The 18,164-nt window shown below is 34.5% G+C and overlaps 1 protein-coding gene across 2 annotated transcripts in view; it reads left to right on the top strand.

Moving 5' to 3' along the window:
* LOC149566559 (AAA-type ATPase family protein) overlaps nt 1–13,933 on the top strand; it is an 85,677-nt gene extending 71,744 nt beyond the window's left edge. For both annotated transcript variants that reach the window (XM_089819864.1, XM_089819865.1), the window contains one exon: nt 13,630–13,933. In XM_089819864.1, coding sequence (XP_089675990.1) covers nt 13,630–13,722 — 93 coding nt within the window. In that variant the 3' untranslated portion in view covers nt 13,723–13,933. The remainder of the gene's footprint in view (nt 1–13,629) is intronic.
* Nucleotides 13,934–18,164: the final 4,231 nt, after the last annotated feature.

The following is an 18,164-nucleotide window of genomic DNA, read 5'->3' on the forward strand; positions in this document are numbered from 1 at the left end:
AGCTAGGGCCAAAGGCACACCTAACTATCCAACCACCTTGCGTTGGGTGGTATCAGAGCTTGAGGTTCGTCCTTGAGGATATTGGATCATGTAGAACCCTAAGTTGGATTTGGTTGTAGGGTGGCAGATCTGCAGATTTGACCTATAACTTGTAAAGGGTTACAATCTTGCAAGAATCTGTTTGTCAAGAGGGTTCGAGGTAGAGGAAATGTTGGCACTGCTATCATGGACATGTTGGGATAAATTGTAGCTAGATTAGATGTTGTGGACACAACCCAAAGGAGAGGAGCACTTCTCGATGATGTAAGTGATGATGAAGAAATGACACCAAACCCTAATTCGGAACTTGAAGAAGATTAGGATGAAAGATTGTTTAGAGTGTTATCTAGGGAACATTCAAAGCATGCTATGGAATTTGTTCCTTATGATGGAAAATTGGACACCAATGCTATGTTGGATTGCATCTCTGATATGGAGAAGTTATTTGAATTTGAAGATACTCCTGATAATAGGAAGGTAAAGATTGCAGTCGCTAGGTTGAAAGGTCATGCCTCACTATGGTGGGAGCATTTGCAAACTGATCGACAGAAAAGAGGAAAAGAGAAGATCATGACCTGGTTGAAAATGGTGAACAAAGTGAAAAAGAAGTTCCTTTTTGTTGATTACCAAGTTAGCTTGTTGAGGAAAATGCAAAATTTGAGGCGGGAAGGACATGAATGTGAAAGAGTATACTGAGAAATTCTATAGATTAGACATAAGATTTGGACATGTGGATGATGAGGTTGAGAAAGTTGTAGGGTATCTAAATGGATTGAGATCTGGAATTCAAGATGAGATAAGTTTTGTGAAATTGGAAATTGTAGAGGAAGCATATCAATATGCCTTGAAGGTTGAGGAGATCTTGACAAAGAAGCATGAACAAAGATAGAGAGGTAGAGATGGTAGATTCTAGAGAGGTAGAGGCAGATCTTATGGAGAAGGTGGTAGATTTGACAATTTTGTGCAAGGACAAATTTGTGTGGAAAAGTGATGATAAAGGCAAGACCGAATGAAAAGGTGGTAATTCTTATCCTAGAGGTGGTTTTCGTGGTAATTGTTTTAGATGTGGCAAAGAAGGGCATAGATCCCTTGATGTGGATACTCTGGTGAAAATGAAATTGGTAGCAGGAATGTATGATACAAGGTGAATCTTTGCACCCTCAGAGTGATCCTGAGGTTGGAGAAAATTTGATCATGAGAAGAACTCTGTGCAGTGAGAAATTTGAGGATAAAAAACCTATTCATAAAATCTTTTCAAGACCAAATGTAGGATAGCTGGGAAATGTTGCAAAGTGATCTTTGACAGTGAAAGTTCAACAAATTTGACATCAGAGGAGCTGGTTACAAAGTTGCAGTTCCAGAGGCTGAAATTGCCTAAACCCTATCATGTTTCATGGATCAAGGATGAGCATAAGATATTGGTAAGTGAACAATGTGTTGTGAAATTAAAGGTTGGATCTTACTTTGAGGAAGTTCTGTGTGATATTATGCCTATGGCTTGTCATATTTTGTTGGGTAGACCTTGGCAATATGATAAACATGTTGTGTACGATGGAAGATTGAATCAATATACTAGTTGGACGAATGGAGTTACGGATACATTGATGCCTTTGATTGAGTCTCCTGATGAGATCAATTGTACTATTGTAAGAATTTGCATGGTCAATGAAAAACAATTTGAGAAGGAAATAAAAAAGAACCATGTTTGTTTTGCTATAATTTCTAGATGGCCAAATTATGGTAGTAATGGCCAAATGAGAAAGTATAGTATTGACCGAGCGGTAGATAGAGACTGAGTAGCAAAAAATGGTAGAGGCTTAGTGACAACAAAAATTGGTATTGTTAGCAGAGTGCCATGGAGAAATTGAAAGCTTGCTGAATGAGTATTAAGAGATTGTTGCTAAAGATATACCTGATGGTTTACCACCAATAAGGAGTATAAGTCATTGTATAGATTTGATTCTTGGAGCTAGTTTGCCGAATAAAGAACCATATAAGTTGACACCTACAAAAAATAAATAACTTAATAGACAAGTGCAAGAGTTGCAGAAAAGTTTGATATGAGAAAGCTTGAGTCCATGTGATGTACTTGTTGTATGGCACCTAAGAAGAATGGAGAATGTGTACTGATTCTAGAACTATTAACAAGATTGCAGTGGAATATAGGTTTCCTATGTCGAGAATGGATGACATAATGGATTGTTTGAGTGGAGCAAAGTATTTTACTAAGACTGATTTGAAGACTAGTTATCATTAGATCAAAATCAAATAAGGTGATGAATGAAAGACTACCTTTAAGACAAAAGATGTTTTGTATGAATGGTTGGTTATGCCTTTTGGTTTGACTAATGCACCTAGTACTTTCATGAGGTTGATGAATGAAGATCTCAAGATTTTTGGGTAAGTTTCTGATTGTTTATTTGGATGATATTCAGATATTCAGTAAGACTATGAAAGAACATCTTGAGCATGTTAGACAAGTACTACAGAGATTGAAAAAGAAGTTGTTGATTAATTTGAAAAAGTGTTCCTTTATGCATGAGGAGATTGTGTATTTGGGTTTTGTAATTTCAGTTGATGGTTTGAGAATGGATCTTGAGAAGGTTAAAGCAATTTTGGAATGGCCTACCCCTGAAAATGTAGGTGATGTAAGATCGTTGCATGGTTGGCTAGTTTTTACAGAAAGTTTATAAAGAATTTTAGTTTTGTTTGTAATGTTATGACTGAGACAATGAGGAGACAAAAAGGATTTCAAGTGGACACATGGAGGTGACAAGAGTTTTCAGACTTTGAAACAAAAGGTTGTTGAGTTACCTGTATTGACTTTGCCTGATTTCAATAAGGTATTTCAAGTTGAATGTGATAAAAGTGATAGTGCAATAGGGGCTATGTTGAGTCAAGAAGGTAAACTTGTTGCTTTTTTTTAGTGAGAAGTGGAATGATGTTAAAAGGAAGTATTTTGTGTATGATCAAGAGTTTTATGCTATTTTTTAAGCCTTGAAGAAGTGGAGACATTAGTTGATTCCTAAGGAGTTTATGTTGTATATTGATCATAAAGCCTTACAGTATTTGGGAAGTCAACATAAGTTGAATCAAAGACATATGAAGTGGGTTGAGTAATTGTAGAGTTTCACATTTTTGATCAAGCATAAGAGTGGAGAAACTAATCGAGTTTTTGAGGCATTGAGCAGAAGATGTTCTTTGTTGACCCAAATGAAGGTTGAAGTTCTTGGTTTTGATGAAATGAAGGAATTGTATGATACTGACCGTGATTTTTTTGAGGCGTGGAGAGAGTGTAGAGCACCAAATCTATCAGATCACATGAGTAAGTATGATGAGTTTTTCATTAAAAAAGGTATGTTGTTCAAAGGAATTTAGTTATGTACGCCAAGAAGTTTTATGAGAGTTAATTTGATTAAGGAAAAGCATTGTGGTGGATTGGCTGGACATTTTGGAATTGATAAGATATTGAGTTTGCTGAAGGATAAGTATTATTGGCCATAGATGTATAAGGATGTTCATAAGTTTGTAAGGAGTTGTGGAATTTGTCAAGTTAGAAAAAGGAGTAAGTCAGAATACTGGATTGTGTACACCAATTTTTGTTTCTGAGAAACCTTGGAGTGATAATAGTATGGATTTTGTTCTTGCATTACCTAAGATAATAAGAGGGCATGATTCCATATTTGTTGTTGTGGATAGATTTTCTAAAATGACACATTTCATACAATGTAAGAAGACATCAGATGTTGTGCATATGGTTGAGATTTTCTTCAAAAAGATTGTTAGATTGCATGGATTACCAAAAAGTATTATTTTTGACAGAGACAATAAGTTTGTTCGTTATTTTTGGAGGACTTTGTGGAAGAAGATGGGTACTGAGTTGAGATTTAGTTCTACATTCCATCCACAAACAGAGGTTGTAAATAGAAGCTTGGGTAATTTGTTGAGATGTTTAGTTGGAGATAAGCTGAGAAATTGGGATATGGTATTGGCACACGTTGAGTTTGCATATAATAATTCTGTGAATAGGAGTACAGGAAAAACACCTTTTGAGTTTGTTATTGGAATGCATCCTAGAGGAATATCAAATTTGAGGGATGTTGCTGGTGAAGAGAAGAAAAGTGCTGAAGGGGAAAAATTTGCTGGTTTTATGAAGTCTTTGCATGAGGAAGTGAAGTTGAAGTTGGAACAAATTAATTAGAAGTATAAGGAGAATGCTGATAATTCTAGGAGACATCATGTCTTTGAAGTTGGTGATGAGGTGATGGTTCATTTGAAGGAAAAAAGATTTCCTATTGGAACATACAGTAAGTTGAAGATGAAGAAGTTTGAACCTTGTAGAATTCTAAGGAAGTTTGATGGTAGTAATGCTTATGAAGTTGAGTTACCTAATGACATGGATATATCTCCTATATTCAATGTTGTTGATCTATATAAGTATCATGAGTTAGATGATGAAGTTGTTGTATGAGATGATTATCCCAAGAAGCATATTGAAAAGGTTGAATAGATATTGGATCAGAGAGTTGGTAAAAGCACAAGAGGAAAATATTACCATGAGTATTTGGTGAAGTGGAAGAACATACCAGTTGAAGATGCTACATAGATTTTTTAAGTATGATGAGTATTTTATTCAAGAAGGTATATTGTTCAAAGGAATTTGGTTATGTATACCAAGAAGTTCTATGAGAGTTAATTTGATTAAGGAAAAGCATTGTGCTGGTTTGGCTGGACATTTTGGAATTGATTAAGCATTGAGTTTGCTTAAGGATAAGTATTATTGGCCACATATGTATAAGGATGTTCAGAAGTTTGTGAGGAGTTGTGGAATTTGTCAAGTTGCAAAAAGAATAAATTAGAATACTATAGTATATACAACTATTTCTGTTCCTCAGAAACCTTAGAGTAACATCAGTATGGATTTTGTCCTTGGATTACCTAAGACAGCAAGAGGGTATGATTCCATATTTTTTGTTGTGGATAGATTTTCTAAAATGACACATTTCATACCATATAAGAAGACATCAAATGTTGTGCATGTTGCTGAGATTTTTGTCAAAAAGATTGTTAGATTGCATGGATTACCAAGAAGTATTATTTCTGACAGAGACAGATAGTTTGTTGGTTATTTTTAGAAGACTTTGTGGAGAAAGATGGATAGTGAGTTAAAGTTTAGTTCTACATTCCATCCACAGATAGATGGACAAACAAAGGTTGTGAAGAGAAGCTTGGGTAATTTGTTGAGATGTTTAGTTGGAGATAAGCTGAGTAATTGGGATATGGTATTGGTACAAGATGAGTTTGCATATAATAATTCTATGAATAGGAGTACAAGAAAAACACCTTTTGATATTGTTACTGGAATGCAGCCTAGAGGACTATTAGATTTGAGGGATGTTATTGGTAAAGAGAAGAGAAGTGTTGAAGGGGAAGAATTTGCTGATTTTATGAAGTCTTTGTATGAGGAAGTGAAGTTGAGGTTGGAACAAAGTAATCAAAAGTAGAAGTAGAATGCTGATAAGTTTAGGAGACATTATGTTTTTGAAGTTAGTGATAAGGTGATGGCTCATTTGAAGAGAGATAGATTTCTTGTTGGAACATATAGTAAGCTGAAAATGAAGAAGTTTAGACCTTGTAAGATCTTGAGGAAGTTTGATAGTGGTAATGTTTATGAAGTTGAGTTGCCTGATAACATGCATACATCTCCTATATTCAATGTTGCTGATTTGTATAAGTATCATGAGTCAGGTGATGAAGTTGTTACGCCAGATGATTATCCTAAGAAGTAGATTGAAGAGGTTGAATAGATATTTGATCATAAAATTGGTAAAAGCACAAGAGGAAAAGATTACTATCAATATTTGGTGAAGTGGAAGAACAAACCAGTTGAAGATGCTACATAGATTTCTCAATCTGAGTTGGATTCATCTTAGGTTGTGACACTTGCATGATTCAGGAGAATCGTTTATTTCAACCCTAGTTGTCTGATGTAGGAGCATCTTGGGTTGCCTTGTAATCTGGCTCATTTTGTTCATTCTACCTGTTAGTGCTGAGTTCTAGTTGTTGCCGAGTTGCAATCATTGTTGAGTTCCTGTATGTGTTGAGTTGTCCAGTGTTGGCCGAGTTCTTGTATGTGTCGAGTTGTCCTCTCTTGGCCAAGTATTTTTGTATGTGTAGAGCTGTCCAGTGTTGGCCAACTGTTCATGTGGCCAAGTGAACTTGATATTTGCTGATGCTCACTTCATTCTTTGACCGAGTTTGTCTGTGATTGGTTCTTAGTTTGAGCTGACTTGTGGATTTAATTTGGATTGTGAATTTAGTGTTAAAATCTTGTCTTGGGATATGTGTAGACTATTTTAAGGTCGGCCTTCTATTATGTAATGATCTAGAATCTTCTGTAAGCCATTTTGACAAGCATAAATAGGGGTGTTTAGGTTTAGGTTAGGCATTTGAAGATCACTTAGAGAGTCTGGATGGGAGAGTGAAGTTGATGGAGCTGGAAGTCCAAAATAAGGACCTGTGAAAATTCTAAGTCTAGAATTCTGTAAATCTTATTGGTCGTAACCCAGAAGGCCTTACAGCTGGGCATGTGTGCTGATAATTGGATGAATCAATAAAGTATTGTTGTTCCTTCTGTCCTTGATGTTGTTCTCTATATTTTTTGTTTCCGTTGTGTTTACTCAACCAAGGTGATTGGATAGTTAGGTGTGCCTCTGCCCCTAGCTATTCATCTCCTTCCTTGCATCATAAATACTGGTGTTTAATTTGTTTGAATGTTTTATGGATGTCTAATGCTTAGTTAACCGATAATTTAGTTATAGGTAAGCATGAAATACTATCAGTAAATTGTAAAAGAAGTTTGATTTGTGATTAACTGTTGGAATCGGTGATTACTATGAGACTATTGAAGATATATATCTTATGCAAGATATAGTATATATATATAGATATATATAGTTTACATAATCAATTGTTATTATATTAATCTCACAATACTGATTAGACGTGGGACATGTTTTTCTTCTTACCTCATTCTCATACAAATGTAAGATAGATTGTTGCATTTGAAAATTACATACCACATAGTCAGTGCCATTACATTTGCAGCGATTCTCATAAAAACAGCAATAGACGAGTAACTAGTCAAGTCGACCTACTAAGTCATAGCTGAGTTTGAGTCCTGGAACTATGGTTATGAGCAGTGGGTTTGTGGCTAACTCTCAAATAGGTCAATTATTATAATCATGTGGAGTATCAAGCTATTATTGTAGACTATTGAAGGTATCCCCCTTTAAGTGGCTTAGGAAGTTGCCCCCCTTTAAGTAGCATATTAGTTTTAAGTATTTGTAGTAAATATCCTAGTATATTATTCTTGAACAAGTTGTTTCACGGTGTTCCACCATTCTTTAGGGATGGGGGACAGCGGGGTGTGTTTTGGGGATGGGGGGAGCGATGGAGGTGGGTTGGTGGGGATGGGGCAGGGTGAGGGTGGTGCTGATATACATATAGTACATTAAAATCTGGTTATGAAAAGGTGTATAAGAATTACATTTCAAATACACTTCAGCTATTTTTTAAAATTGCAAATGCTAAATATTAAGCTATGAATTATGTGTCAAATATGTATTGTCACACACCTACGATTATATGAAACCCTAATACATTGAAATTAACGATATACGAGAACGGAATTGGATAATGATTATTGGATAAATATAACAGTAGCAATAAGCATGGAAACACTGATGAAGAAACCCCTGTTCTGATTTTTATTTAGGGTAGCTAGCATAATCAACAATAATATATAATTTCCCATATTAGGTTTGCAAAAAATCTGAAAATGTCCTTCAATTAGTTATATATATATATATATGATTTGCTTGAAAATATGGAGAAAAGTAAGTTAAAAACCCTTGGAGATGAGCAAGGGACTCCTTGTCATCTTAGAGACTTTTGGCCATCTTCGTCATCTTCAGACACCAAGTGGGGTTGGCAAGATGGCAAGGGGCACCCCATCGTTGTACTAGGACATCCGAGAAATGTGGGGCTTTGGGGAGGAAACCCGTCCCCGTGTTTCAGTACCTAGGATTGTGATACTTTTAGAAATTCTCCTAATTCCTAAAAGAGTGTTGGAATATATGCTCAAACATTTTCTATTATCTTATGTCCTTTTCATTGTAATCATGAATTTAAATAAACGTAAGATGGTATTTGTCTAAATTGTCTCAAATATAATTCTTTCAAGGGAAGTTGAAGTGACTTTGCCTCTTATTAAAGGATCTTATGATCCACCGTATTGAGGATTAGCACATTTTTCTTTGGGAATGTCCTATAATAAGGTTATCTTTACTTTCATCAAGAGTGAAGTAGTTGTCATTTTTCTAATATTTTTCATGCCAAAACCGAACCACAATGGGCCTGACTCATAAAATTGTATTGGAAGTAATTCTCGTGACTATTGGGAAAGCTATTGTTAGTGTTCATATTTGTTAAAGTTATTAGTTGCATAGTTTGTTTATAGATTGTTGAAGTTGTTAGAACAACTCGTCTTTTTAGGAATATTGTTTCCTAAATAATAGGATATGAAAATCCTATATATATGTAATAGCTTACTGATTGAATTGCAATGTACAACACTATTTGTGTTTGATTCTTTCAGCATCTTTCTTTGTCCATATTCCAATATGGTATCGGAGCAGAAATTTTTCTACTCTTGTGGGGTGTATTTCTTTCATGTATAGAGTTCATTTGCCCGATGGTAGCAGCTATTTTGAAATCATCCAATTGTGAATATTACTTTTGCAGCTTCCGAGTTTTAGAATTTGTGTTGATATAGGTCAGGCCCTCTAATTTATCCATGGGCTTGTGTTGAGAGCAAGCCCATGACCTTTTTGTGTGCATTGAGGTTTTGTTGTGTCCTCCGCTCTCAATCAGCTTGTAGTATGATGGCATCTCTGGAGCTAATGATGTCCTAGTGATGAAGAATCAATGTCCTCTCATCGGCCACCAATGATGGAGCCTCTCATCCATTTGGTGGGCTTTTTTCTAGTATGCAATATGTTTATTATTTGTTTTTCAGTGTTCATGGTTGTGTGAATAAAAGGAAATTCACATTCTAGGGGGCTGGGGGGGAGGGGGAATATAACCTATGTACCATTCCCATTTGCAATATGAATGTTCATTCCAATATAACTTCCCTAGTGTAAAATAGTGTGATGAACAAAAGCGTTAATGTAATTGTAATGTCCCCGTTTTGGGACTACTATTATAGATGATACCTAATTGAACTATAATGTCAATAATAGTCATTTGAGTAATCAAGTGATGATATTATTTGAATTTAGGATTGAAATATGTAGATGTTATCCAAGTTGCCTAGATGACAAATGTGCAATGGATTTCCTCAAAGTTTACAGGTCCAAGCCTGTGTATATTCTAATAGAAATCCCATAATAATAGAAATAAATAATTACTTACTAATATTATAATATTTCATTTATTATGATCCAATTTATATTTCTTAATTTTATCCATTCTACTCATATATATATATATATATATTAAAGTGCAATATATCCTCAAATACCATTATGGTATTAAAACATTTTTTACAATGGCCTTTTGTGCCTTCCCACATATGAACATAAGGTTTTTTTTTTCTTGTTTAAAAAGTATCTTTTGCTTGTTCTTTTATTTATGTATGAACATAGATTCCATGTGGTCTGATTTCAGCCAATTTCTTTGATGACCTATTTCACCGAGAGATATTCGCTACTTGGCATAAACCATTGTTTATGTTTTCATTGATGCGCCATCCGACATGACCCCTCCTTAGAATATTTTAATTATTAATATGTTTAATACTTTGTTTGGTGCGTGAGTACTTGTTAACACTATGTTTAGTGTACGCATGTTTTATTCTTATATATTTAAGATTTTATTTAACTATTTAATCAGTATTGATCTATTGATTTAATTGATGGTTTATTTATTAATTAAGCCAATAGGCTTCACTCCCTGGGAGACATCAGCCGGATTGTTCGGACAATTAAGCAGTCTTACACCGGCAAATCCAAAAAAATGGTGCTCGGGTTTGTTTTCGTCGTCTGTTGTGATTGGCTGGATAAACATGGCAAGTGTTGTGCCTATGTCTGCAGAGAAATCACCTGTTAAAGCCATTCTTACATAATATGGATCTACGAAATTCGATGTCATAGTTCCTCCATGTTTGAAGCTACAAAAATGAAATGTATAGCTAGATCTTAGATCTCAAAAATAGATGTTGGCCAGATCGAGCTTTTATATGAGGTTGATTTACTATGGAAAAAAGAACCTTGGTATATTTTCCTTAAGTACAGTGATGTTTTTGCAATACGGGTAGATTAAATCTATTGATCCATGCCAGATTTGTGGGAGAGAATACGAGGAGGGCTGATTGAACATTCCATCAAATTGTTTGTGCATAGAATAAACCCTTGAGATTCTGCTCAATCTTTAGATAAAAATTTCCATCCTCTGTTACAAACCTAGATTTCAACTAATAAAATAGACCAAAATAAGTAGCAACTATCCATGGTGCTCAAAATTTTACTAGATATAATATTACTAAAATTGAAATTATGATCTAATTGGAATCCAAACTTGGCCTAGATTTCCCTGAAACATACCATTAAAAAAGCTATGGTAATGCTTTCGGGTTTCCTACAGTGAGAGCAAATACTAACATCCCCAAAAGCATATCTTTTTCTATGAGAGTGAGGGATATGAAATCTACTACAAAGATTTTCCCAGCTGATCATTTTCAAGGACATCCTCAAAAGAATTAATACCATACTAGCCTACTTTTTTTGCAGAATACCCTTGGCATTATTTTTATTTTAGTTTAAATTTTTTAATTAGTTATTGAAGATATTTTTTTAGAATTAGTTTTATAAACAGATATATATTGGAAATTGTGAAAGATAAAATTTATAATTAACCATTTATCAATATAATCACATAAATCATGATTATTTGAAGGAAGGATGAATACATCAATTAAAGACACAAATATTTAGTGGAAATTATAGAATTGAAAAGTGTATTCTAATTTTTTTAATTAGAACATAAAAACCAGTTAAAAAATTCGTAGAGGATGAAGAGCATAGTAATACTTTTTAATGTTTATGCCTGGGTATTAATGCATTAAAAATAGTTTCTTGATGTTAAATTTTTTTTTATAAACATATAAGTGAATCATAGAAAATAAAATCATAATTTCAAGTGATTTTAAATTTATATATATATATTAGTTTATCTAAATCTTTGCTTTGCATTTTCTGAAGTAGATTTCTGTGGTTTGCTTCGGCACTAAATTTTGGTGCTAGAAATTGAAATTTGGCAAGTGCTTTGGTCAACATGTTTTAGGGGAAAATCCTTTCTTTAGCACACTATTTTTCATCCTTCTTTCTTAGTCCTTCATTTATTACCATGCCTCGTATGTTTTGGCACCAGCGACAACATTCATACCAGATATTCATGGATAGATTAGTATGCTTATGTTGTCACTAGGAATGTAGACTAATATCACTTCTACATATGAAATCTCACTCAATTGTTTATGTTCCTAAAGAAGTGATAAATCTTAAGATGACTTGTAAATTGAAATTTGGTGTATTTGTTGTTCCCTAGCTCAAATATTGTTGCTAAATTGGACAGACAAATGTAATGGATATAAATACATTTCAAAATCAAATCAAATCTACACATACATGATCAAAATTTTATTTGAGAGCATTGTGTATCACAAAAGCTCGTGACATGGATAATGAATGTGACAATGCCTCAACTTAAATGAACATGCATGTGAATACTATAGAGCTCAAAATATATATGAATTGTGTGTTAAAGAACTCTTTTACCATAACCATCTCATCCTCAACCTGAAATGCCCACCAAAGAAGAAGACTTGAGAAATCTCAATTAAGTGTCACGTCGGATGAAGCAGAAAATGAGGAGAGTGAAGAAGAAATCAAAGCTCAGGAGAATCGATTGTAGATGAGAATGGTGCAAATGGTACCAGATGGAAATTGTTTTTTTAGAGCCCTAGTAAATCAATTTGCAGGTGTCCAAAACCAACAGTCAAAGTATCATGGCATGGTAGTGGAGTACACTATGGAGAATCGTTTAGAATTTGAACATTTCTTTTCTTAGAATGACAAAATGAAGTTTGAAGAATACTATGAAAAAATGGCAGAAGATGGAACTTGGTTAGACCATTGTGAGATTTATGTATCCTCCATGGTGACTCAAAATAACATTCATCTCCACCACTTGAAGGGCCAAGTATCCCAAATCTACAATCTTGATAGCTCAGATACTTTCATACTCCCATGTCCACTACGATAGTTTATATTTCAATATTAGCAATGTTGATGTTGATGTTGCACCCATTCTTTTGGAGGAGGATAATAAAGTCACAAGCCATTATAACCAAGAGTTTATAAAGTTACACTGTGGATGAAAAAGGGTGCAAAGATACTGACAAAACTTGTGAAGAAGATAAATTCTTGAAAAGAAAGGACGAACCTCGATAAAGGAAAAGTCTAACAGGGTGTATTCAATGGGTACCACGCAAAAGCAAGAGAGAATAATAAACATAAAAACCATCTTGCCAATGTTTTAATGTGAACACAAAATATTATGAGAAAACTTTCCATGTCAGCACTACAGTGACATCGTTTTATATACAAAACTATCAGCATAAACCTTGCACCCTTCAAAGTTGCAAGTGCTAGTATTATTTATCTAATAATAAATGTATTTCTCTTTAAATGGTTTATCTAGTAATTAATATATTTCTTTTTTATTAACCATTTAATCCGTAAATAATTATTACAATTAGGGTCATCACAGTAATGCAGTTTATGGATCCTGAAAGGGTTTGTGGGAGGATCAGAAAACCACATGAGTTGGACAGTTAGTGGGTTACTATTCATGTCCAGGTTTGTGGTAAGCCTCTGTGAAAAAGGTTGATGGGAGGCACCTTCTGTTTGAATCAAGATCACGTGCCTAATGAGTTGGGCTTGCTGCAGCTGGAGTAAAAGTTCTTACCATGCTCACGCTTTGGGGGTGGGGGGGATTTTGGAAAAACTATTATTAGTGTTGACATATTTGTTAAATCTATTAGTTGCATAGTTAGTCTAATAGGTTGTTTGACTAGTGGTCTTATGTTGAGTTGCTAAAACAATTCAGTCTATTTAAGAATATTGTTTCCTAAATAATAGGATATGGAAATCCTATGTATACGTAATAGCTTACTGAATGAATTGTATGACAGTATTTGTGTTTACTTCTTTCAGCTTCATTCTCTGTCCATATTCCAATAGTGACTTTGCTAGTGGCTTGCCACGTACACAATAGTGCTAGAGCGTTTTAAACTTTGCTTCATCTATCTAACACATAGCAACTAAATTGGTTAGTAAATTTTGTTTGGTTAGAATGCTGGCATTTGAAATGCGCCCATTTGTCTCTTAGTATTAACAAATTTTTGGTTATTTTGAACTGACTTCATTCTGTTGCCTGATCTGAAAATATTTGGTTTTGTTGTAGGGAACTCATTACAGGATTCAGACAAGGAAGTCGAGAATTTTCATGAGACTCGTTCCTTGTGCAAAATGTCCATGTGTAAAATTAAACAGGTAGTTGTTCTCTATTGTACAACTGTTAGCATATGTATTGTAACGGATTTGACAATTTTTTTGGGTCCGCAAGAGAGATGAACAGGGAAGGGGGTGACAGAAACCAATCTTCTCAAAGACCGGCCTTCTCATTGTAAGCAGTTCAATGTTGCACCATGTAAAGAGTAGATTGCCTAAATTCAAGCATAGCATTACCTATGCACATTTTTTCCCAACCATGACGCTTCCCACGCGTAGAATACTTTATTGGTGGCTTTTGTTGCCATAATATTCTTTTCATTTTTCCCAATTCATTTAATGGATAATTAAAATCTGCAATTTAATAATTAAAAGAGGCAATTGGGCTGCATTTTACCGTTAGCAGAGTCCTTTTATAAGCTCTTTACAAAACATCAATGTCATTAACCTCAACAAGTGCAGAGAAATATGCTACTTGCACCACAGCTTGCCAAAAATAATGTTGCATAATGTCAGATTTCAGCGATGGTGGATTTCATTGGTATAACCTTGATTCAAGCATGGAAGCACTATTCAAACATTTCCCAAACCATGTAGCTTTAGAATTATGTTGACGTGATTGTTTTTCTTCCTTTTATTATTATTATTATTGAAATAATCTAAAGGTTACATAAGAATTTTACAAAGGAGAACAGAAAAGGCTTCCATCAAACATCATAACAGCGTTACAGCTGATAAGTAGGAGATAATTTCCACAGCAAGTCAAATTGTGATATTGCTATCAGGATTTAACTGTGTGATTTTGAGTCAAACTCATTGACCCATGTTTCATGAGTAGTGATTCAACATGAATCCATCTCTCATAAGAATAAATGGAACACTTAGCACTCATTGGATCTAGGTGATGCTCACAGGGGTGAAGCACAACAGCAGTCTGTCAACTGGAAGATGTTCTTTTGCTTTTCCCAATTCATATATTGGATATCACAATTTTTAACTCAAGCATTACAAACGCTATGCAATTTAATTATGAACAGGAGGCAACTAAAACGCATATTTACTCTGGCAGAGCCCTATCATATGCCTTCCATACAAGCTGCTCAAAACTGGCAATGTCATTAATCCCAACAAGAGCAGAGAAGTATCCTATTTGCCAAAGAAAAATCATTGGACAATGTCAGATTTCAAAGATGGTGGATTTCATCTGGTTTTAAATGGCAATCAATGTTGGAGGGCTGACATAAAAAGCTTTAAAATTTCTAGCACGCGAATAAATAAACTTTCAATTTGAACAGATGAAGTTCAAATTTATGTAAGCCTATAAATAATATTGAAATTTTGAAATGCATTGAAAGAAATTTGTGTTCATAGAGAAAATTTATATTTGGAATAATGACCAACTTAAAATCCCACCAATTTTATAATCTATTTTTAAATTTTATTAAAATAATATTTCAAAGTATCTTATTTTAGTTATAGGTAATTCTATATTAATAAATAATTATATTTAATTTGATTTTATAAGCTTCACTAAAATACTTTCATTCCTTTATTCATCCTTATACACAAAAGTAATAATTGCCATACAAACTCATAAAATAGATATAGGAATCAAAGAAAACAATGAACAGGCCAATGCAAAGAAAGATTATGGCAACCTGATCACTTGGCATGTTTCCTGCCAAAGTAGATTATGAATATGACACCCTGTAATTGTAGAATCAATTCAAAACCTTCTCAAGAAATCTAAAAACACAACAACTCGTGAGTTGAAATTGACAGTCACTCTGTAAGTCTAGTCTTAGACTTTTGTTCGAAATGAATTTATAACTTTTTAATGGAGGATGGCATGATTTAAAATAATATAGTTTATTTTTATTTTAATGGAGAACGATTTCTCTAAAATCATATAACACAAGTTTTTTCAGCTCAAATGCTTTTGATAGAACAGGAATAGTGAGGTCACAAATAGAATTCCTTATTTCCAGACCAAACACTTACAGAATAAGATTCTATTGAGATTTGAATCTTCATGACCAGAATAATAGCACTGTACTTATAAGACATGTAAGAAGCCAATCTCATCGTTAGTCTTGTGATTCTATACCACACGATTATCGAGCTCCTCTATTCAAATGAGATAATATTATCACTTAACTAAATTCATCCTTTCCTGGTTTTATTTTGAGGTTAATTAGAGCTTGATTTTCAGAAGGACACGGTTTTAGTATCCGTATGACATTGAACAACCATACTCTGCTCAATTCCACTTTAAAAGGAAACACGATTGAGTGACAAGCCACGTGCTGGTATGAGGAAACCATACGAGTTTTGCACCTTTTATTGTGTGTGAATGGGAGCAACTACCTCCACTAATCCAACATCGCACCCGCCAATTACAATGGATACAAACTCTGCTATGGACTCTATAGTAATAACACATCTTTTGGTCTGTATGGAAGGAGGAGATGCTTCACATACCTTAAGAGTTAGAAGCCATTTTCTTTAGTACAAGCTCTGATCCAGTGCATGGAATTTGAAAGGCCTCTACTAATGATGCAGGAGCATCTTGCATGGAAAATTATTGAAAAAAAAAAAAAATTATTGGAAAAAAAAAAAAAATTGAAAAAAAAAAAAAAAATCTGGAGGAGAGAGAAAGTGACGAAAGTTAGAGGAGAAATAATAAAAAAAAAAAAAGGAGAAAAAGGAGAAAAGAAAGAAAAAGAGGATTTTTACTTTCGAGGTGCATGGGTGGCATAATAGAAAAAAATAAAAAAATAAATGGTTGTCATTCCATTTATCGAGGTGTGTGGGTAGAATTCTAGAAAGTTATGAATATTGTAGAAAGTTGTGGATATTGTAGAAGGTTGTGGAAGTTGTAGAAGGTTGTGGAGGAATTTTAGAAGCTTGTGGATAAGTCATGCATAGGATGGTAAGTGCCTATTTAAGCAAGGCATATGAGCATTTCTAATCAAGCTCGAGGAGTAGAAGCTTGAGAAGTGGAAGCTTGAGGAGTAGAAGCTCGAGAAAGAGAAGCTCGAGAAGGTGAAAGCTTTGGAAGGAAAAGCTTGAATGTGTGAAAGTTGGAAAGCTTGGAAGGCTTCAAGGTGCGAAAGAGAGGAGAAAGTGAAGAGTGAGTTTTCTTGAGTCTGTCGACAAAGCGCCGAATGTGAGGCAGTTTACAGCAGGATTGTGATGGACTTGTGAGTGTGTAGACAGAGCGCCGAATGTGAGGCAGTTTACACTTGGATCTTGGATAAAGTTGGAGAAGAGCTAGTGACTGCAGTTTAGAAACAAGGAGGTTGCTTGGTGGCTTGCGAGCAGAAGTTGAGATCTCGGAGGTTTCTACCAAAGTGTGAATTTGGACTAGCTTAGGCCTGGATTAGATCTCGAGAGATCTTGGAGAAATGTTATTGTAATTGCTATTGGATTTTTAGGTTTAATAAAATTGCTTGGGAAGTATTTTGTTATCTCTTTGTCTTCATATTGTTGCATTCTTGGTTGTGAGTTGGTAAGGGTGGTGTGGTCCTTTGTTAGTGGTATTAGAGTGTACTTTCATCAAGTGGTTGCAGAGCGTACCTTCATTAGTGGTATCAGAGCCGTATCTACATCAACTAAGCCCAACACTTGTTGACTATTTGAAGGAATGTTTTGGGCAATTTCATGTGGGAGAAAGGATATATTCTCAGATGGTGTTGTGCAAATCAATAAATAACAGGATTCCTTCAATTGTAGTGATTTCTTTCACTCAAAAGAATGTACTGTGTAATTGCTTCCTCTCCATATCATTTCCCAGTGATGTGTTTTGGCAACCCCTGTCAAATCCATCTTGTACAATGTCAAGTAGCTTTCTTTTCTTGTGTGGATTTTGTGGGCAGGGATCCAATCGTGATATCTGAGGCTTTCCAGATAAAACCCTTGCTCTTTTGCACAAACTATTTTCGTCTGCAATAGCTTGTAGACATTTTGCTAGTCTCATCTGCAAGCGACAAACTTTCCTCATGGTTTAATGGAGACATTAAGCGAGCCAGTTGGTCGGGCATGTTTAGCCCATTGAGTTCATCTTTCCATACGAACAATTTTAACTCATCACCATGGTTAAATGTCTGAGATAGAAATTAAACAAACATATAATCATTGAATGTCTCTGGATTCAATTGAGCCACTGTTCTTGCATCAACATTTTGGATCACATTTTGTGTTCAGCATGAAAGATAGAGAACATGAATGATGAAAATAATAGACTCAACGAATAAAAGGGCGAAGGGTAGAGTGAAAACCAAGGATAGAAAGACAAGTGGTCAAGGAGAGAGAAAACCCAAATCAAGGAGAGTAACTCAAATACAAAATAGAAAAATCAAATAGTTAACAAAAGAGCAATACAAATAAAGAAAGCTCAGACATTTTTAAAAATGAGCAAAAAATTAACATAAAATAAAATAAAATAATAACATAATGCTGTTAACAAAAATAATGTTAATAACACAG

Source organism: Cupressus sempervirens, chromosome 3 (assembly GCF_028749045.1).
Source record: "Cupressus sempervirens isolate cs-2001-9-10 chromosome 3, ASM2874904v1, whole genome shotgun sequence".
In the NCBI taxonomy this organism is placed as follows: Eukaryota; Viridiplantae; Streptophyta; class Pinopsida; order Cupressales; family Cupressaceae; genus Cupressus; species Cupressus sempervirens.